This window comes from Leguminivora glycinivorella, chromosome 21 (genome assembly GCF_023078275.1).
Source record: "Leguminivora glycinivorella isolate SPB_JAAS2020 chromosome 21, LegGlyc_1.1, whole genome shotgun sequence".
NCBI lineage: Eukaryota > Metazoa > Arthropoda > Insecta > Lepidoptera > Tortricidae > Leguminivora > Leguminivora glycinivorella.
The window spans coordinates 9,894,839-9,917,842 of NC_062991.1; the positions used below are offsets into that span (position 1 = coordinate 9,894,839).

Sequence of the window (23,004 nt, forward strand, 5' to 3'; positions counted from 1 at the left end):
TCTATAACAAAAAAATATAAACACCATGGACTCAATCTTTCAATTTACTAGGCTTATTACCTAAAAAAGGTGTTGCTGGCGATGACAATCTAATAAGCAATTCATCAAGCCGACAGCAGCCATAATGGCCGCGTCTCGGCACCTGCGTCATGACACACACGTTAAAGCCACTTACTTATAGGGGTCTATCAGCTCGTCAGCAATATTTGTAGGCAATTTCGGTTTTTTCCTTGTGTTGGAATTCTTAACTGAAATTCTGATGTTCAAAGAATTTACTTTTTATTAAATTTACTTATAGAGGTCTATCGGCTAGTCAGCAATATTTGTAGGTAATTTCGGTTTTTCCCCGGTGTTGAAATTCTTAACTACTGCCGCTGAAATTATGATATCAAAAAAAAAACTACACCTAAGTTTCTGACACCAATGTTTATGCGACTTAATTATGGGAGGTCTATAAGTTGGCAGGCAATTTTAGATTTTTTTCTCTGTGTTGAAATTCTTAACTACTGAGGTTGAAATTTTGATGATGAAATTAAGAGGATACGATACCGAAGCACGAATTCAAATTTGAGATTTTTAGGTCTTTATCGCCGTCGCGCTGACGGGGGTGGAACCCACAGAGAGGCCCTGAGTGCGTGCGCGCGGCGCACGCACACACCCGCGTCCGCCGCCGGCGCAAGTACTTACTCGCGCTCAAGCGCTCTCTATATTTGTCTAGTTTCGGACTTCTGATGCAGTGATGCATAATGTTTTGGACTCCGTGAAGATATTAAGTGTACTGATTTGACTAAAATGCAAATTTGTAATGTTTTAAGGAATGGTAGAAACAATTCCTTATCTTATACATAATGTGATTATCTTAAAAGATGATTTCTTTTAAGATAGTCACATTGTTAGCGAAATAAAGTTATTCGGTATGTAAAAAGCTAAAACCTTTTCGATTTCAAAGAGAAGCCATATTATAGGAGTAGGTACGTACAATCAACCAATTAATCTGAATCCTAGGTCATAGGCCAATCTAGACCCTTTCACAGTAAAAGTAAAACTGACTTCTGTAGCAAATAAAGGACGGTGTCAATACGACAGGGTTCTAGAGTGGCCTAGGATTCTACATAATTGGTTGACAGTATCTACCTACCAAAAATGTATGTGAATCTTATTCTTTTTTTTGCACATGTTTGCAGAATTCTAACAAAAAATCTGCCAAACAAAATCTTATTGCATATGATGCATAAGGACCTTTTTCAGATGGAAAGCTACATATGCATCTTATATTTCTAATTTTCTAGGGTTGTGTATACATATTACCTACCTAGCATTAGAAATACAAGGCTTAGCACAGAACAAGACCAACCATAAAAATGCTTAACTAATTTGCCAGCTAAATTTAAACCTAGGTATCGGTACTTAAACGTATAGATACTTTTGATATTTTTATTATTTAAAACTTATTTATACTTATACATATCAGCATTTCTGTTACCATAGAATTAAAACGTATATAACACTCATTTCATCTACCAACTAAGGGCATCTGTAATCTACATACAAATAAGGCCCGGTTAAAAGTCTCGAAATGTTATGTACATTTTATAATTAGATAAGTGTAAATTGGTCAAAAAATTGGGTCCATGTGCAATTGTGCATTAAGTAGGTGCACTTTTCCCAAATTGCTGCATGTATGAAATAAGGCCCATCAGTAACTTAACAAAAAATAAGGTATTTACATACCGAATTAAGCGTAATTGTGTCGCTTAACTTCAAACCTGGATAAATCCATTCTGCTACAAGGTTAATATATATTTTTTATATATTCAATCTTAAAGCAGAATGGATTTAAGTACCCAAGTTTGAAACTAAGCGACACAATTGATAGTATGTATCTAGGAGATATTTTCTTTACAAAATCGTATTATTCAAGAGCGCTATGATAAACGCACGTCTAAATAAAGTAAAATTGACAGTATTTACCGATGAGATTGTGCTCTGTGTGTAATGGTAAAGATTAATAATATGAAAAGTAATTGTTTCAGTCAGAGCATCTTCACTCGTCAATTTCGTCTTACTCTTTAGTTGTAAAACATGGGTGACAAAGGACGGTCGCCGGAAGGAAAAGAATAAAAATATACGGATACCTATATATATTATAATATTTATCCAGTAGGACAGCAGGTTACTTCAAAGTACTTTAATTAACTACCTAATTTTAATGTTGTCTTGGGTTCCCGTCGTCGTTCGTCGTTCGTCGAATCCCGGTAAGGGTATTTATTTGTGTGATGAGCACAGATATTTGTTCCTGAGTATGTATTTATCTATTTAAGTATGGTTTTGTATTTACCTATGGGATATGGGTTAAATTGTGGCGTAGGCGAGAGGCTGGCAACCTGTTACTGCAATGTCACAGTTTCGTTTTCTTTCAACCCCTTATTTGCCAAGGGTGGCACTGAAGCTTTAGTAGTTTCATGTGTTCTGCCTACCCCTTTATGGAATACAGGCGTGATTGTATGTATGTATGTTATCTATTTAAGTATGTATTATTTATTTATTTATTAGTAAAAACATGTTTACATGGCATTACAGTAAAACCAATGCGTCACGAAACTTAGATAACAAAAAAGAAAAAAAAAAAAACAGTAAGTAAGAACATGAAAAAAAAAAAACAAACAATAAAGTTTAAAACTAAACAATTTATTTGGGCGATGACGTAACAGCGTGGCTCCGTTGCGTCGTTTGCCCCGGTGTAGGATTCGGCAAGTTGTCCCGGAATCGCCGAAAAACCACACCTTTCGGCCAGAAGTCTGCGCTCGCGATGGTGTCCTGCGCTATATCGTCGCCTAGCACCCATAGTACAAGCCTTGCTTAGTTTGGGGCTAAGTTGATCTGTGTAAGGTGTCCCCAATATTTATTTAATTACTTACCATAATCATAATGTAATAAAATGTGCATTTTTTCGTGGTTACCAACATGCATACCAACCATAAAAATGCTTAACTAATTTGCCAGCTAAATTTAAACCTAGGCTATTTAAACGTATAGATACTTTATATACTTTTATTATTTAGATCTTATTTATACTTTTCGGCAAAGCATTTTTGTTACCGCAGAATTAAAACGTTGGAAATACTCATTTCATCTACCTACTAAGGGCATATGTAATGTCAATGCAAACAAGGCCCGGCTATTAAGTTTCGAAATGTTATGTACATTTTATAACTTGATAAGTGTAAATGGTTCAAAAATTTCGTGCAGTAAGTAAAAAAGTAAAAAGTAAGTATTATTAAACAGAAAAACTATGGGTCTTATTTGATGCAGGTATGAAATAAGGCCCATGCCGCCCATGTGTCCACATGTTCACAACAGTAGCGTTGCGGAAATAGAGATGGATCGGATATAATCTTCAAAGATGAGCTATCAACAGCGCCAGTATTTGAGTGGTGGCCTCAGAGTGGAAGGCGACCCCGCAAACGCCCAGTACTTATGATACACAATACACATAAACACAATACATTATAATATATATTGCCCCGTAGGACAGCAGGCTACCCCACACTACTTTAATTAAGTACCTAATTTTGTCCCTTTAAACTTAATATGAAATAAAGTCTGCATATCTTGACCACATTGACCTTGACGCACTGCTTGTTAAGACTTGAACCCCTCTAATTTAGAGTACCATATCCTAAATGCATAGTCCTGAATAAATGTGTTTTAGAGGACAGACCGTAGTATAAATACTGATCACAAAAATTGATGATTGAATTCATGAACACAATGTTTACACAAAGTTATAAAACTTAAGAAGCGAGCGATGGGCCTTATTTAGAGAAGTAACTATTTAGGGCATTTTTTGATTCCATGTCTGCGAAGAAAATATACAAAACGGCATGATTGATAAAACTTAGAAGAAATATAAGCACTGGGCCTTATTAAGGGCAGGTACTGGTACCAACCTGAACAAACTATGTATTACTAAATAAGGCCCATCGTTTTTTTAAATGTAAATAAGTACATATAATATGACTAATATAACTATTTACCTAATTGGTGTTCGGCAGAATAGTAATAAATAAACAATGATGAACGAATACCAAATTTTCGGCAAAATGGCTGAAAAGACCGAATACCAAATAGTTGTCTAATATTCGTGGAATCTATCGTAAAATACAGCATAACTTTATAATTGTTACTAGTAAACCAATGACGAGAAAAGTTATGCATGTATAAAATAAACCTATACCTGTATGCAATTGTTACGTACCTATACTTATAAAAATATGGACTTAGTATTTCCACAGAATATATAATACAGATTCAAACTTTCACGATTTTTACACATATTTAAAATTGCAAACGGGACTTAATCGCGTATTTACTATGTTTTAAACACTAACCTCCGACGTTTCAAGGACGGCATTGTCCCCGTGGTCTCGGAGCAGACTGGTCTTTTTTGGACCACCAATTTTAAATATGAACATATAATAGTACGTATTTCTAACTAAAAAGTTCGTCAAACACGGTATGTCGATATTTCGACGTAGTATATCGATAACTTTTCACATCACTAGATTATCGACATTAGATGTCGAGTATTTCCCATCACTTTATTTCAGTGTACGTATATAAAAACTTAGCCCCGCCCCTAAATTTGGTGCGATAGGGACAACTGCAGCTCAGGCGCGAAATCCCGCGTAAAAAGGGCCTGGCCACATGGGCGCGTTGCGGCGACGCACCGCAAAAATTCTGCGTTGCGTTGCCGCGCCGCCAGTATTTGCGGCAGGAAATCTGCGGCGCGGCACCGCGACGCAAGAACTCGCGGTGCGTCGACGCACCGCAAAAACTCGCGGCGCGGCACCGCAACGCAGAATTTTTGCGGCGCGTCGCCGCGCCGCCAAAACTGGCGGTGCGTCGCCGCGCCTTGATAACTATACACAGTCAGTCTTCACGATCAGTCTTTATCCAGACATGGATCCCATTACGCGCATTCTGCTCTTGCTCGTATTACGGAGGCGCTTAAAAAAAAGGAGACGAAAAGAAGATGCTGGGTCAACCCATATATATATAAAATGAATAATGACGGAACTCATTTTGAAAGGAAATATGCGGCATTAAAGACAAGTGAAGTGAAGTTCAAAGAATATTTCAGAATGACAATAGCAAGTTTCGAAGAACTGGTCTTTAAAATCTCACCTCGAATAAAAAAACAATATATATTTAGAAAACCTGTCGGACCTCTGGAGATGCTGAGAAACTAAATATGCCGAATACCGAATATTTACCGAATATTCGGCCCATCTCTAATGTGGACAAAGGACGAAAGGACAGCCTTATAGACAGCAGGCAGGCAATTATGGTCGCGCGATAAATGATAAAAATATCAGGCCGTCCCTATCGCACTATTTGTAAGTGCGATAGGGACTAGGGACGGCCCGATGTTTTATCATTTATCGCGCGACCATGATTGCCCTGCAACTTCTTATTGCTATCGGTGTCGAGTACTTATCCAAGTTAGGTATCTATTTTAAATATGACGGTGTAATTGTGTGCAGTACAGTACCTACAAAAAAAATGGTACAGAAATTAAAAATAATTACAGTACGCTGAACCAAAATAATATATTACTTACAATACTATATATCATATCATTTTCCTCAGAGCATTTTTCCTGTCTTTGTGTATACTACCTACGGTTGGCAACCCTACGGCAGTTTTCACATTATCCGATCCGATATCGGATATAGGAAGGATGTAAAATGTAAGATTTATGCGCTTCCAGGTTTTTATTTATGTATTTAATAGATCATTATTACTAAAAAACGATATAAAACGCAAAAATTGCGGATTTAATGCAGATAGCACTCTCCTAGAACAGTTTTTGTCCGAGGCACCACCGAACTGCCGATATCGGCAGGACGCTTCCGACATTTTTGGCATGCCGGACCCCCCGCCAGCTGTCGGCCGATAATATTTGTGTGTGTGCGTATATAATGTAGGTATACGTTTGTAGTGTAGTGTGCGTGACAAAAATGGCGTCTATTAAACAGCTGCTGTTAATGATGAATTTCTGTTGAAAACAAAAAGATTGTAATTCATCGGTCCGAATTGCGGATACTAATTTTTTCATCTTTTAGTAGATATAGTTAAATGTAAAATTATAAGTATTTATTTTACTTGCCGCTCTTGAGTATTTTTATGCTCGTTATTTTAATTTTACAATAAAATATTTGAAATATAGTGCTTATAATTATTAAATATAAAACTTTTTAAAAATATTTGTTGATACAAAATCATACTTCATTGATTTGGAACAATGCGTTTTATCGGACCGACATCCGACACTATCGGAAGCGTTTATCGGATGTAGGATGTCGGTCCGACACCCGATATCGGATCGGATAATGTGAAAACGGCCTACACCGCTCAATGTGGCATTTGCACGATACAGCAACGTGCCGCGGCGGCCGGCCGTGTCGCAGTTGTTAGCTAAGCTACCCTTGTGTTGTGTGCGTGCGTGATGACATGATTCGCTGTTCTTTTAGGTATTTAAGTACTTTTAGGTGTTTAAGTACTTTTAGGTATTTAAGACGCTACAGGAGCGAAAATGGAAAGGAAAGGGAGCCCTTTCAATTTGGGAATTTTAGTTAAATATACTAGTGTTATTAACTAGATTTATCGAAAAAAATTGTCCATTCAGAACAACTCAGTTAAAAGATATTGCGAAAAAATTCTTTAAAATCGAGGTTCCGCTCTCGACTGTTTCCTCCTTCAAAACTTAATGCATCGTAAGTGCGTTTTCACATTATCCGATCCGATATCGGATGTAGGACCGATATCCCATACATTACAGGCGCCATCTTGTATTTTTTCCATTGAAATCCTTATATCCGATATCGGATCGGATAATGTGAAAACGGCCTAACGGAATTTAATTACTAACAAAAATAATTGATTAGTCTATAATTTGGATGTTTAGATTATTGCAATACATTAAGACGCTACGGGAGCGAAAATGCTAAAATGGAAAGGAGTCCCCCTTTCAATTTGGGAATTTTAGTTAAATATACTAGTTTTATAAACTAGATTTATCGAAAAAAAATTCCATTAAGAACAACTCAGTTAAAAGATATTGCGAAAAAATCTTTGAAATCGAGGTTCCGCTCTCTTTTCCTCCTTCAAAACTTATTTAAACGGAACGAAATTTGAGAATCTGAATAATTTAAAATGAAATAATCTGTGTCGGACCGTTTAGATTTTTTGGACAATTGTTACCGTCGTTACCGATCTTGAGTATCCCTTTTTCGAGCCATATTGAAAAATGCCGTTTTTAGAAATTTTTGATTGGATCTAGCATCTTTTAAAATAAGAATAGCAAAAAATATCAAAACGGTTCGACTCAAAAAAAATAATAATAATCTGTGTCGAAAAAATCATTGCTCTATCTTCAAAAACCAAGGAGGAAATAGTCGAGAGCGTTTGTATGGAGAACTGACCTGTATCGTAAATCTGATTTCAAAGGTTTAGGTAGGAAATCTAATCATCAATATTATTGCAATGTAAAATTATTTTTTTCTTTTTTCTCCGTGTTTTCTAACGCGCTTATTTTTAGGAAGCGGTTTTTTTTTCATGGTTTGTTTAAGGTACACACCGACATGTTGTAAACATTTTTTAGTTTTTCGTAAGTTAGTCGTTAACGGTGGTCTACAGCTAAAATTGATCTACGACAGAAATGATCTGTACATATTAAAGTAAGTAGGGAAGAAAACCGCCATGCTGAAGTGTATTTGTGCATGCCACGTCTGGTCTGTCGCATGCATGGTGAGACGACTTGGACGCCTTTATGAGTGACTGCATGGCCGGAAAAATAACACCAGAGGGAGTTGAGGAAATCAAGGGGATAGGCCTTTGCCCAGCAGTAGGGCACTATAACGGGCTAATTAAAAAAATCTGCACCAGTTTAATTTTAATCTATTTTTAAGAAAATTTCCTACTAAAATGTAGATTCTAGCGAAAAAACGTACCTAGGTTTTTCCAGTTGAACATTATTTTTAGCTGCAAGCCACTATTTACGATTTAATCGATTTAAATAAAACTTGCCTACTAAATTATCCATTTGCATATTGATCGTAGTGAAAACACGTACGAAAACGACGTACGTTTTTCTGTTTTACTTTTTTAAAGGCACAGGTCACACGTTTTTCATCAAATTTATATCGTACCGTTTTGGTTTTTTGGCTAATTGTTACCAATCTTGAGTATCACTTTTTTTGCACCATAATGAAAAAGGCAGTTTTTGGAAATTTTTGATTGACTCGAGCGTCTTTAAAAATAAAAATATCAAAACGTTCCAACACAGATAAGATTAATAATTAATAACAATCTGACTGGGAACAAATCAAATTATTTTATTGAATATTTTTTTGATTTGTTATTTAATAACCTAACAATAAAATTAAAATTTTGAAAAAACTCCCGACCGCGACATAGTGGACCGATTTTCATGAAACATGGCATGGCTAAGAACACACCCGACTTACTCAGCTTTCAGACAAAAAAACTAAATTTAAATCGGTTCATCCGTTCGGGAACTACGATGCCACAGACACACACACACACAGACAGACAAACAGACAAATAGACAGACAGACACGTCAAACTTATAACACCCCTTCGTTTTTGCGTCGGGGGTTAAAAATAGTCTTTCGCTATATCGTAATGCTGCAAATGGTTTCATATAGGAGGTGCAAGCACTAATTGTTGCCTTAGGCCTTGTCGTTTTTTCTTTCGTGTATGATGTCTATTTCAATTTATAGAATAATCTGTGTTGAAAAAATCAGTCTACCTTCAAAAACCAGGGAGCAAATAGTCGAGAGCGTTGGTATGGAAATTGAACCGTCCTGTATCGTCTTAAAAATATAATCGATTGTCGATTTAGCCCCGCTCCCCAGCTGCCAGCTTGCGGACCTGAGGTTGACTATGATAAGAGAAGCATCTTAGCAGGTTGCCTCAAGGGCCTACTCCAAAATCCTGCCAGATTTCCGTCCATAGTCCATGATAGTGCGTAATTTTATTTTCACGAATTTATCGGATTCGGTTCGGACGTAGTTCGAAAGCGCTCTATTTTTAACCCCCGACGCAAAAACGACGGGGTGTTATAAGTTTGACGTGTCTGTCTGTCTGTCTGTCTGTCTGTCTGTCTGTCTGTCTGTCTGTTTGTCTGTGTGTGTCTGTCTGTGGCACCGTAGCTCCCGAACGGGTGAACCGATTTCGATTTAGTTTTTTTTGTTTGAAAGCTGAGTTAGTCGGGAGTGTTCTTAGCCATGTTTCATGAAAATCGGTCCACTATGTCGCGGTCGGGGGTTTTTCAAAATTTTAATTTTGTGGTTATTAACGTAGGTACCTATCGTCATATTCAGATAGAACGAATATTTTCTTTACCTATGTATTTACAAATTGTCAAATCTTTTGGGAATTACATAAAAGTCATAAAATTATTTATTTAATTAAATTTTGAAAAAACCCCCGACCCCGACATTGTGGACCGATTTTCATGAAACATGGCTAAGAACACTCCCGACTAACTCAGCTTTCAGACAAAAAAAAATCAATCTAAATCGGTTCATCCGTTTGGGAGCTACGATGCCACAGAGAGACACACACACAGACAGACAGACAGACAGACAGACAGACAAACAGACAGACAGACAGACAGACAGACACGTCAAACTTATAACACCCCTTCGTTTTTTGCGTCGGGGGTTAAAAATGTTATTATTTAAATCTACCCATCGATGTACCCATTGCGGAAATATAAATTAGAGAGGCACTCCATTGTCAATAAACTCTTAATTGCATGATTTTACTTTTTTTAACCCCCGACACAAAAACGACGGGGTGTTATAAGTTTGACGTGTCTGTCTGTCTGTCTGTCTGTCTGTCTGTCTGTCTGTCTGTCTGTTTGTCTGTCTGTGTGTGTGTCTGTCTGTGGCATCGTAGCTCCCGAACGGATGAACCGATTTCGATTTAGTTTTTTTCATTTGAAAGCTGTGTTAGTCGGGAGTGTTCTTAGCCATGTTTCATGAAAACCGGTCCACCAGGTCGCGGTCGGGGGTTTTTTCAAAATTTTAATTTTGTGGTTAGGTTATGTTATGTCTCTTGCAAAAGTTGCGTCGCTTCGTGCGCATTACCACACCTCGGACTGGTGGCGATCAAATGTATGAAAGAGGCGCGTTCCTAGCCCACATTCTAAGCTCGTGTAGGTGAACGCGTACCATGCTTGTATGAGTGAAACATGACAGGTCGACAGTTCGCGTTTTTGACAGGCGGTAACTGTGATGTAACCGAGAGGGGATGGGCGGCACTTTCAGCGGGGAGCGGGAGTGGCCATACTGTACGATAGTAGTCTTTATTATACTGTGATACTACTTAACTCATAAACTGATAGTGTAAAGCAAGAATGACATAATACGGGACTGACAAAACCCATACAAAAAATCGTACCCCTGAAATGTATGGGGTATGTTTCGTAGCCAGGAAGTGGCCAAAATCGTATTTTCCCCCAAATATTTTTGCGTGTTTTTATTTTTAACCCCCGACGCAAAAACGACGGGGTGTTATAAGTTTGACGTGTCTGTCTGTCTGTCTGTCTGTCTGTTTGTCTGTCTGTCTGTGTGTGTGTCTGTCTGTGGCATCGTAGCTCCTGAACGGATAAACCGATTTCGATTTAGTTTTTTTCGTTTGAAAGCTGAGTTAGTCGGGAGTGTTCTTAGCCATGTTTCATGAAAATCGGTCCACTATGTCGCGGTCGGGGGTTTTTTCAAAATTTTAATTTTGTTTATAAGAACAAATGACATATTTCTTTATTTTAAAATATCAGGATATCAAAAAAAAATTGTAGGCATCATCAATGTAGTTATGATAGTATTTAATAGGTGACGCTAAAAAAGAGGTTGTCAAAGCGGACCCCAGGCCCCCATGAGCCGTGGCAAATGCCGGGATAACGCAAGGAGGATGATGATGCTAAAAAATGGAGGTAGGTACGATTCTTAGTATGAAGATTGTAAATCCATTTAATCAATACCATACTAATCCATACTAATATTATAAATGGGAAAGTGTGTGTGTCTGTTTGTTTGTCCGTCCTTCACGGCAAAACGGAGCGACGAATTGACGTGATTTTTTAAGTGGAGATAGTTGAAGGGATGGAGAGTGACATAGGCTACTTTTTGGGTCTTTCTAACGCGACCGAAGCCGCGGGCAAAAGCTAGTCCTATATAAATCATCCTTGGTGTATAGAGACAAAAAAATAGTTGGATTGATAAAGTTGCCCGTGGCCTACCTTTAATCTCATGGTGGAACTTCTTTAAAAAAACCGGCTAAGAGCGTGTCGGGCGTCGGGCCACGCTCAGTGTAGGGTTCCGTAGTTTACCGTATTCTTCTCAAAAACTACTGAACCTATCAAGTTCAAAACAATTTTCCTAGAAAGTCTTTATAAAGTTCTACTTTTGTGATTTTTTATATATTTTTAAACATATGGTTCAAAAGTTATATGGGGGGGGGACACTTTTTTTTTCCTTTAGGAGCGATTATTTTTAACAATTTACAGATATATGACACCATGGTGGTATATATGCTGAGCACTGGAAAAATAATGAAAAAAATCTATCACCATTTTTTTAATATGAAACAACGTAACTAAAAAAGATGATTTTTAATAGCATATTGAAAAATTCGAATATTGCTTAGTATTTTATCGTGAAAAACTGTACTAAATCTACTATTGATTCAATTTTCATGATGCTTGGAAAAAAATCCATCACCAAGTAAAGAAGGGTTAAATATAAACGACACGAAGTTTAATTCGAACACAACAGTTCACAATTGCGAGGAGCGGTAACGCACCGCCAGTTTTGGCGGCGCGGCGACGCGCCGCAAAAATTCTGCGTTGCGGTGCCGCGCCGCGAGTTTTTGCGGTGCGTCGACGCACCGCGAGTTCTTGCGTCGCGGTGCCGCGCCGCAGATTTCCTGCCGCAAAAACTGGCGGCGCGGCAACGCAACGCAGAATTTTTGCGGTGCGTCGCCGCAACGCGCCCATGTGGCCAGGCCCTTACGTTCGTTTGAACATGTTGGTCAATATCGACAGCAGATTTGGTAGATTGGTGATATATGGAGTTGGTATATGTACAAAATAAATGCTCGACAAAAACACATCAAATATTTCGATGACTACACACACTTTTTATTGCAACACAAAAATATTTTTAGAAGTAATCAATTCGACAACATTCATAATGAATGTAGGCAAACAACAGGCCAAAGAGACGATCTCTTTTAGACAAATTAATATTGGTAATAATAAATATTCTTTTGGAATTAAGTTGCTACATAAAGGATTATTATTTGTTGAAAATATTGGACTTAGATCGAATCATCTTTTATATGAAAAAGGTGACGGGCAGATGGATCATCTCATAGTATCACCAATCATTTTACTATAAAAATAGCTTGCAAACACGATAACTATCGCAAAGATGACGTCAGATCGATCATTCACAGACGTAACGAGCTCATTAGGTGAGTCTAGACTTGTTGGAGCGACCTAAAGCCTGAATAGCATTTAAAGTGCATGCTTAACAAGTCATTCTATATAAATAAGATAAGGACAGCTACGTTGCTTAATGTATACGAGTATGTCCTTGTAAGGGTACATATAGTTTAGGCTAGAGTTAAACCGTTTTTTAGAGTTCCAAGTCATAAGGTGAATTTACACGGTAAAAATGAAATAGTACTATGCAACTTAACTTATTAGGTTGATCACTTGCAGTGCTACTCCAAGAAAGTCAATTGCGGTGTTGACACTCATTCAAAAATTCTAACCAAGTGCATGCAACTTGATGTTGGTTCAGCATCAAATGTTTTTGAGTAGCAGTTATAGTTTAGCAAGTAGGAATTTAATTTCTAATATGTGGCCACCGACTTCGCGTAAAATCGTAATTAATTATAATACTTATAAGTACTAGGGTTTCGTAAAAATAAGCGTGAAAAAAGTAATCAAAATAAAATATTGGATAACAAAGAGCCACAGACAGTCACTCTTTTTATCATTTACATATTTTTTCCCCAATAGTCTTTTATTTTAACTTAATATTAATTTCGTCAGGAGTTTTTAAAAGGCATATAATTAACCGGGCAACTAAAATATTAAACGGGAAGTTATGTCGGGCTTACAATAATATAATTTGGCTGTGTTTTAATATTGTGGCGACAAAAAAAATATATGAGCGTCAAATATTAAGCATCATTATTATTGAAAAAAACGGCAGCAAATTTCAAGCGACAAAAATATTGCCGAGGAACATTAAACAATACTTTGGCGACTAAAATAATAATTGGCACCTAGTATTGTAAAGTGTAAGATTTTTAATATTTGTAGTCATATAGATGTTAGCACCTAAATAATTATACTTAGCTCATCGTTTAAAGTAGTATTTAAATTGCGGAGGCAACTAAAAAAAATATTGGGAAGTAGGTTTTTTTAAAACTAAAAATCGTTTTTTTATGGAAACGATGGTCTCATCGGAAGATCAGCGCTGGAAGTCACCAGCAACACGCTGAGGTGAGGCCATTTCGTGGCACTTCATTCCTTTGTGTCTTGTTGTTATTATGTATATTTTGTCTTGCCTGCGTTCACGAATAAATGTGTATTCTATTCAAACATCGTATTTGCGATCCGTAAACCACGGGTAGTATTTAAATATCTCACATCTATCTTCGAGCGAGTTGCAAGCATGGGAACGTGTACCAAATCATTTTATAATAAGTAAACAGCAAAAAGGAGTGTATAAGCTTCTAATGGGTCGGTAACGCGCATATGATACCCCTTGAGTTGCAGGCGTCCATAAGTTACGGTGACCGCTTTCCATCAGGCCGATCGTATGCTTGTTTGCCACCGACGTGGTATTCAAAAAAATTGCCATGATAATCGTATAGTATAATATTACAAGAATATAAGTCCTACCAAATTTGCTAAGTATGGCATAATTCTTAGGTACTTTGTTTGAAGAAAACAACGATAGCAAAAAGGAAATGAAATACAGTCTCAAAAGCATGTATCCCCAACATACATGACTCGCTATCAAAACAGAAATAGGAAGAATATGGACAACTTTTTACCGTCTAAATATTATGCAAACAAACATCTACGGAAGTACTCTTAATTTAGAAGATTATTTTGCTCATTAACATTATGCCAGCATAAGATTCGATATTATAAAATCTACGGAACGATTTATGCCAAAGCATATTCTGAGTAAGGTTTTCCTGTCAAAAAAATAATCTTTTAGAGTGATGTTAACTGACTGCGTAAGGCCGGCCTTAGATTTGATAGAGTGAACGTCATGAAAAGTTAAATTAATTGTATAGACGAAGTTGCCAGCACCCCCAAATACCTAATTTCTTACCCATAAGTATAATATTTTGTCGACCATTATATTTTATAAGAATCCTTTTTTTTATTAAAATGACAGCTCAGGTGATGAGTGCCGATGTATAAATTTTAAATGTACTTTTTATGTTAATATGCTACATAAATATTTTAAAAGAACTGAATATTTTATATTAATAGACAGCCGTTTTCCTATTAAACTGTATCTCTTAAATTGTTTCCAATATAATAATTAAGTTGCCAAATAAATAGTTGGTACTCGCGTCTGAATAAATCGTAGCCGTAATGACATTAAAATACTACTTCATATTGAAATATTTTGAGGCCCCATTTTAGTCGCCAAACTATTATTTTTGATACCCATTTCTATGGTTATTTAGTCGCCCGGTTAAATACGTGCCTTTTTAAAATATTTATTATTTCGGTCTCTCTTGAAATACTCTTTCAAATTACAATTCCGTACAAAAGCCGACCTTCCACGAATATTCCATACATGCATTTTCCGCGTATTTTAATATTTGTATTATATACACGGAAAAATGGAACTTGATACATAGTAAAACAGCTGGCTTTACTAAAAACTATAGTTGCAGTTACTTTATCTATTTCAACGTGGTGTATATTGGGTTAACATGCTTTTTTTGTTCATTCCTTTTTTGTGATGAAAATGAAATATTGCTTTTTAACTCGATTCGTGTATTATGAATGGGTTCGCAAACTTTATTATGTAACATTCGTAAACAACATTGGTGAAATAAAATTGCGAATTGATGCCAAAATAAGGATTAACCGATTATCTTTTATATTTTTTATAATGCATTGCTTGGATTCAATATTTTACTATTTTAAAAGCTGCAGTGTTTATTTTCTGAAACTATATTTTGAATTCAAAAACTTAAACTAGGATAATGTTCGAACCTTCGAACCGATATACGAGGGGTGTTCAATAAGTAATGATAATGAGTATTAAAACATAATAATGTAAGTATCCTTATATTTTTATAATTAAAAGTAACACTTTTGTGGTTTATTTACATATTTAATTTTTTCAATTATAATTTTTTTGTCCCCTTTAAAAATAAAATTTTAACGATAGTCTAAATACCATGTCAGTAAGCACTTCACTTCATTATACTTCAGAGTAGCGATTATATTACAATTTTATTTAAAGGTCGGGTATAAAATATTAATGATCCTTATATTGCCTTCAATATTAGGTATGTCACTTGTAGCTTTAAATACACTAACTTAAGCAGCACCCTCGGCTATTTGAGGGTTCGGCCCTGTCGATTGTCATTTTGAAGGCCAAAAACATTATTATAAATAAATAAATAAATAAATAAATAAATAAATAAATAAATATTATAGGACATTCTTACACAGATTGACTGAGGCCCACGGTAAGCTCAAGAAGGCTTGTGTTGTGGGTACTCAGACAACGATATATTTAATATATAAATACTTATATACATAGAAAACATCCATGACTCAGGAACAAATATCGGTGCTCATCACACAAATAAATGCCCTTACCGGGATTCGAACCCGGGACCGCGGCGCAGCAGGCAGGGTCACTACCGACTGCGCCAGACCGGTCGTCAATGTGAAATTATATGTTTGTTTAAAATGTTCTTATTGTAACTAATCATTTTTTTAATATTAAAATGATTGTATGTTCTTCTTTAATACTGACGTAATTTTGTTTTCAATCTATATTCTCAATTTTCGTGATAATCTGTAAAAATCGTAAACATGACCCAAAACAGCACCTATATTTTTTTTGGATACCATACCGTTCGAAAATGTATCTATACGAACTTTTTTTATTGCTGTTACTAACAAAGGATAAACCCAGCTTTAATTTAAAGTATGATTATTTTTGATATTCATGTCAGAAATTAACTCACGACATGTCAAATATTCATGAAAACATGCTCTTATTTTACTGAGACATTTCATCCCCCACCTTGTGTCAATTATTTACATTATCAAAGAAAAACAAATGAAAGTAATAAAAATTTTAATTATGCAATTTCACTTTAATTAGTACTGCTACATGAACAAGTTAAGAAAAATTAAATCAAGATATAGGAACATATCCATTCTCATTACTTTTTGAACGTCCCTCGTAACATTTTATTTTACTATTCAGATTGTCCCAAAGAAGGAGTTGTGTTAATAGAGATGGTTGACTTTTATATTCCTCAATATACGCCAGAATTTCACTTAATTATTATTGTCTCATTCCTTATTTAATATACTGTTTTTTGTTTCAGATGAGTCCACACCAAGATGCGGCGATTTGACATCACAAATGCACATCACTAACTTCGGCGTAAAGCCAAGACCAACTATGATTTGGAACGACACAGAACCACTAGAAAAGACTATAACAAACAAAAGTAAAAGCCTACAAGATATCAAATCGTTACTAGAAGACAGAGGAGGCGAAGAAAGAGATGTGTTTAGCAATAATAGTAAATTAGACAATAATAGGTTCGGAGATAGTTGTAGCAATAATGTGTGGAGGTATCGAAGAGGCTGGTGCTTTAGGTTTAAAACAATTGTGTTTGTGTTGTGTTTGATGCTGTTTATGGATAGACTGCCGGCTGAAGCGAGGAGTGCAGGTGAGTACTTTATGTTCAACTTTTTAACAGAGGCATTTCAGAAAAGATCTTGGTCGTGGAAGTGACGTGTGTCTATAATTCTGCAAAAAATTATCCGCAGAATTGAAAGCTGCTTTTAAACGTTTGTATGCCCAATATTTGCGTCTGCATAATGTTGCGCTCTTTTTCTGGATTGCCCCTTTGATTTAAGATAAACATATCTGGAAATGGACCATGTAAATTCATTTATGTGACAAAACCGCGCTTTCTTTATTATTTTTGACAAAAATACATGGTCATGCTACTTCCAAAGATTCTGTTCTGACCAATATAAAATATGAATTCCAGGAGTATTGATTGTAATGTAATTAGAAAGCAAAGATGCTATGTTTTTGGGTGGAGAGTACATAAAAAAGTAAATTTCCTGACTAAATGTTAGAAGTCAGTCCACATGAAGTTTTTTTTCTAAGTATTCAACATATTCCGTCATCGGAATCGCAATCAACAAGAAATAGAAACCCCACTGTTTTACCAAGTACCCTTTGATATCGAATTGTCAACCACACAATAGACAAGGAAAACTACGATTCAAATGACTAATTAACGGAAGATTCTGAGATCATAAACTTTTGCAAACGCTTAGTCATAGTGCGAATTTACTTGAAATCGCACAAAGAACTTGAAAGAACTTATGAATACGCAAAAAGGGGTTATGCTTATGATAATTGTGGTTAAGTGACTAATCGTGTAAAAACCATTTCATTCAATGATATTACTTTAGACATGTTACCTACTACGCGTACCTAATGGAATATACTGTGTGGGTTGGTAGATAGGTAAGATGGATGGATTCACATTTATAGTTGGCTTTAATTCTGAATCTGATACCAATAGCAACAATGTTTGGATCCGATAGGGACTTCATTATTTAAAATAACGTTGTTAGTACAAAATTGTTAAGGTAGTAAATGCCTGATTTTTACTTCTCGTTATGAAAATAAAAAAGAACGATCAAAACGTTATGTATCGATCGTAAAAAACTTTACTCTCGTATTTAAAAGCCAGCTCACTTTAAACACCTCTGGTATTAAACATTATTTTAGTTCAATCAGGACAGGAATCCGTTAAATTCAATAATGTAGGAGATAGGGCATAGCGAATGATATTTCGCTTTGTGTGGTAGGACTCGCTCTAATCTAGAGCAGAGCCCAACTGGGGAAGTACCTCCGCCTTACAGAAGACCGCAGCCAAATAGCACTAGACCCTACTCACTTGTGTTCCTGCCGTTGAGTAAGGCTGCCAGAGCTCAACGAGGGTGCGGTGTGCTGGTGACGGAAGGATCTACGGAACTAATTTGTTCCGTCTATTGTCCTTTGAGTCGTCGGCAACCCGAACCCTCCTTGGAACTTATAATACACTCTTTTTTGCTGTGTATTTAACACAGCAAAAGGGAGTGTACAAGCTTCTAATGGGTTGGCAACGCGTATGTGACACTCCTTGAGTTGCAGGCGTTCATAGGTTACGGTGACCGCTTAGCAACAGGCAGACCGTATGCTTGTTTGCCACCGACATAGTGTAAGAAAAAAAACCATGGTTTTTACAATTTTTGATACATTACAAATATATAAAGTGGCATACTGAAAACGTTAAATAACTCTGCTGACTTGTATCTACCTTCTGGTAGCTTTATCTTTTAAAACCACTAGTCCACGGTTAACCCGCTGCAAGCACAAAACTGTTTTCTCCAAATGGTCATAAATCAGCCTTTCAGCGTTAAAACGTCTTATATCTAACATGTAAACCGCGATACGGGTTAAAACGACCTATCTCCCCTTAGTATGTTCTTAGACATCTCCGGGTTAAAAGGACGTAAGTTTCGTTGTATGGAGTTAGGAGTTTTATAGCAAGAAGGGCGTATGTTGCTTTAGTACGGCAAATGTAGGTTGTAAGAAGGTTCTAACTGGAGCTAAGTACAACGAAATGAGTAGAAGCTAAGTATTGCAAAAAATGTAACGGCCGGCTTCGCTTTAGTATAGTTTTCGAAAAAAACCGGCCAAGAGCGTGTCGGGCCACGCTCAGTGTAGGGTTCCATAGTTTTCCGTATTTTTCTCAAAAACTACTGAACCTATCAAGTTCAAAACAATTTTCCTAGAAAGTCTTTATAAAGTTCTACATTTGTGATTTTTTCATATTTTTTAAACATATGGTTCAAAAGTTAGAGGGGGGGGACGCACTTTTTTTTCCTTTAGGAGCGATTATTTCCGAAAATATTAATATCATCAAAAAACAATCTTAGAAAACCCTTATTCATTTTTAAATACCTATTCAACAATATATCACACGTTGGGGTAAGAATGAAAAAAAATATCAGCCCCCACTTTACATGTAGGGGGGGTACCATAATAAAACATTTTTTTCCATTTTTTATTTTTGCACTTTGTTGGCGTGATTGATATACACATTGGTACCAAATTTCAGCTTTCTAGTGCTAACGGTTACTGAGATTATCCGCGGACGGACGGACGGACGGACAGACAGACATGGCGAAACTATAAGGGTTCCTAGTTAACTACGGAACCCTAAAAAGGAGTCTTGCCCTCAAACCAATATAATTATGTGGAATCGTTTTTAGTCTTGAAGTTAATGTTATGGTGCGTTTCCTCTTGATGTTATGATTTGAAACCTATTTAAGAGTCGATAATTCCAATATTACATAATTATATGATATATTAACACATAGTTGCTTCTGGGTGCGAACATATATTAGTAATTGACAAAATCTTTCGGAAATATCCAAAGTATATTTATACCAATTTTTATCAATTCATCACTCATCGTCTTTGCGTAGAGGACAGACTGACTGACAGACATATATTCTACTTTTGTAATAAATAAATAAATAATATAGGACATTCTTACACAGATTGACCGAGGCCCACGGTAAGCTCAAGAAGGCCTGTGTTGTGGGTACTCAGACAACGATATATATAATATATAAATACTTATATACATGGAAAACATCCATGACTCAGGAACAAATATCTGTGCTCATCACACAAATAAATGCCCTTACCGGGATTCGAACCCGGGACCGCAGCGTAGCAGGCAATTTCACTACCAACTGCCCCAGACCGGTCGTCGTCGTCGAATATTTGTAAGAAATTCTATTTTCTACACAAAAGACAAGATTTAACATGGAAGGTATTTTGCTTTTTTCCACAAAACTAGATTCAGAATAAAACGCTTCGTCATAAAGTGGATTACGCCTAGTTGAATTGAATCAAGCAAAGAAAAGGAGAAAACTAGATATTCAAAATGTTATTTTGTAACATTATGTCACTTTTGATATCATGGAAATATTATGACATTTACTTTCTTATTTTCTGCTTACCTTATCAAAAAGTATAACACATTATATTATTCCGAAGAGCGTGGGTTCAATCGATGGCTCGTATAGTATTCATTATCAATATTTTGAGCTAAGTTTCGTGTTATTTATTTATTTTATTTTTAAACAGCACCATTAGGTCTAACATAAACAATAAGCGTTAAAAATATTATGATAGCTAAATCTAAAATAAAACGATGTAAGAACATTAGTGAATTGTGATTAAACTGGCTGTAAAGATATTATAAAAATGTAAGTACGAGTAAGTAAACTCTTTATTGTACCACAAACATAAAATATACAAGACATCAAAATATAAAACAAAGAAGAAGGAGGACGTACAAAGGCGAACTTATCCCTGATAGGAATCTCTTCCAGTTAACCTGAGTAATGAAAATAAGTACCTAATGGGGTTCTATAGACTCCGATTACCTTTGGGTAATCCTGGATACTATACACTACTTACACCCAAAGCCATCTAGCGCATAACAGAAGACCTGTGCCCACCAGTGGGACGATGTAGGCTGAATCCTGTTTAGTATTAGCACTGGTGCCCAGTAAGGTAGCTGTGCTGTAACAAGACATGTAATCTTCTCTTTTTGAAGTAGAAAACTCGAAACATTGAAGAAAATATATCAGAAAAAAAGTCAGATTTAAGACTATAATTGTCTACAGAGGTTACTTGGTTATGAAATAACAGAAGATACGAAAACATGTTTGTTGTACGTGTTTTCATAATTATCATTTCAAGCACGCAGTTCTATTATAAATTATAATATTCAACGCAAATCAGCCGAGGCATATAGTTCATTGAATCTGAATTCTAATAAAAGATACACGTGTAGGAACCTTGTCACACCAACCACATATAGAACAGTGTATAGTCGTATGTAAACTCCGTTAAAACGGCAAGGTACTTCAGCGTTAACACCAAAATAAACAAGGAACACACGCAGCCGCCATTTTCTTTTGTTACATTCAAATTGCTTGGATATTATAATGGAAATGATAAATTTTAAGAGGTTTCTTCGGTACATTGGACTTATTTTTTGCGACGAGAGGATTGTTTGTTTGGCATTACTTAGCCCAATTACCTATCTATTAACCTGGCGGTTGCCAAGTGATTTGTATCTCCAAATAATGAAAATGTTTTGCTCGAAATATCTATTTTTAAAGTCACTCGTGGGTAGAACGCGAAAAAATAACATTATTTTAATTAGAAAGAAAGATTTTATTTTTGAAAAAATACTATCAGCAACAATAAGAGTAGAACAGTAACAGTAGCAGCCGTAAACAATAAGGACTAATAAAAAAACTGGTCAAGAGCGTGTTGGGCCACGTTCAGTGTAGGGTTCCGTAGTTTTCCGTATTTTTCTCAAAAACTACTGAACCTATCAAGTTCAAAATAATTTTCCTAGAAAGTTTTTATAAAGTTGTACTTTTGTGATTTTTTTCATATTTTTTAAACATATGGTTCAAAAGTTAGAGGGCACACACACTTTTTTTCCTTTAGGAGCGATTATTTCCGAAAATATTAATATTATCAAAAAACGATTTTAGTAAACCCTTATTCATTTTTAAATACCTATCCAAAAATATATCACACGTTTGGGTTGGAATGAAAAAAAAAAATCAGTCCCCACTTTACATGTATCCTACGAAAACATTTTTTTCAACTTTTTATTTTACCACTTTGTCGGCGTGATTGATATACATATTGGTACCAAATTTCAGCTCTCTAGTGCTAACGGTTACTGAGATTATCCGCGGACGGACGGACAGACAGACATGGCGACACTATAAGGGTTCCTAGTTGACTACGGAACCCTAAAAAAGAAAAAAACGTTATTACACTGAGAAAAAATACAACCAGTTTTCATGTTCGTTCAACAAGTTTTTTTGGTTAAAATAGCGCCTACGTGCTCTTTGGTTCAAACAACAAGCTACTTGTCATTTGAATCGGCAATATATTTGAATCAACAAGTCTATTTTATAAAAACAACCTGACACATATTGTTTTAAACATACGTTTGGCTGATTCAAACGGATAAACCGCAACAAGTCGAACTTGTTAAATTCACAATGCAAATTTCTCTCAGTGTAAAATAAACCCCTGTCGTTAACACAAACTTCATATTATAAATGATAAGATATGCAGTACATTAGATGTACACCTGCCTTATAATTCTAATCTCACTAAGATCTATGCACAGGATAGTATATAAAGTATTTAACCGCAACTCATTCTATCGACTAATTGATAGACATTCCTCTCCTTCCGTATTTATAAAACATTCCTTAGACACTCGTCCCAGTAAATGCGAGCAAGCCATGAGCTATCCGCGTCAGAAACGAACAAAAGATATTCGGTCCCGTGTAAAAGAGAGAGTGAGCGATTTAAAGTTCATCTCTCGGCGACGAACTATGCTCGCGCTATCATCGCGTTTTTATACTACGTCGGTGGCAAACAAGCGTACGGCCCGCCTGATGGAAAGCAGTCACCGTAACCTATGGACGCCTGCAACTCAAAAAGTGTCACATGCGCGTTGCCACCCCATTAGAAACTTGTACAT

The 23,004-nt window shown here is 36.1% G+C and overlaps 1 protein-coding gene across 1 annotated transcript in view; it reads left to right on the forward strand.

Moving 5' to 3' along the window:
* LOC125237560 (latrophilin Cirl) overlaps positions 1-23,004 on the forward strand; it is a 277,700-nt gene that overhangs the window by 35,100 nt on the left and 219,596 nt on the right. The window contains 1 exon segment of the mRNA XM_048144688.1: positions 16,714-17,064. Within this exon segment, the coding sequence (XP_048000645.1) occupies positions 16,714-17,064 (351 nt within the window).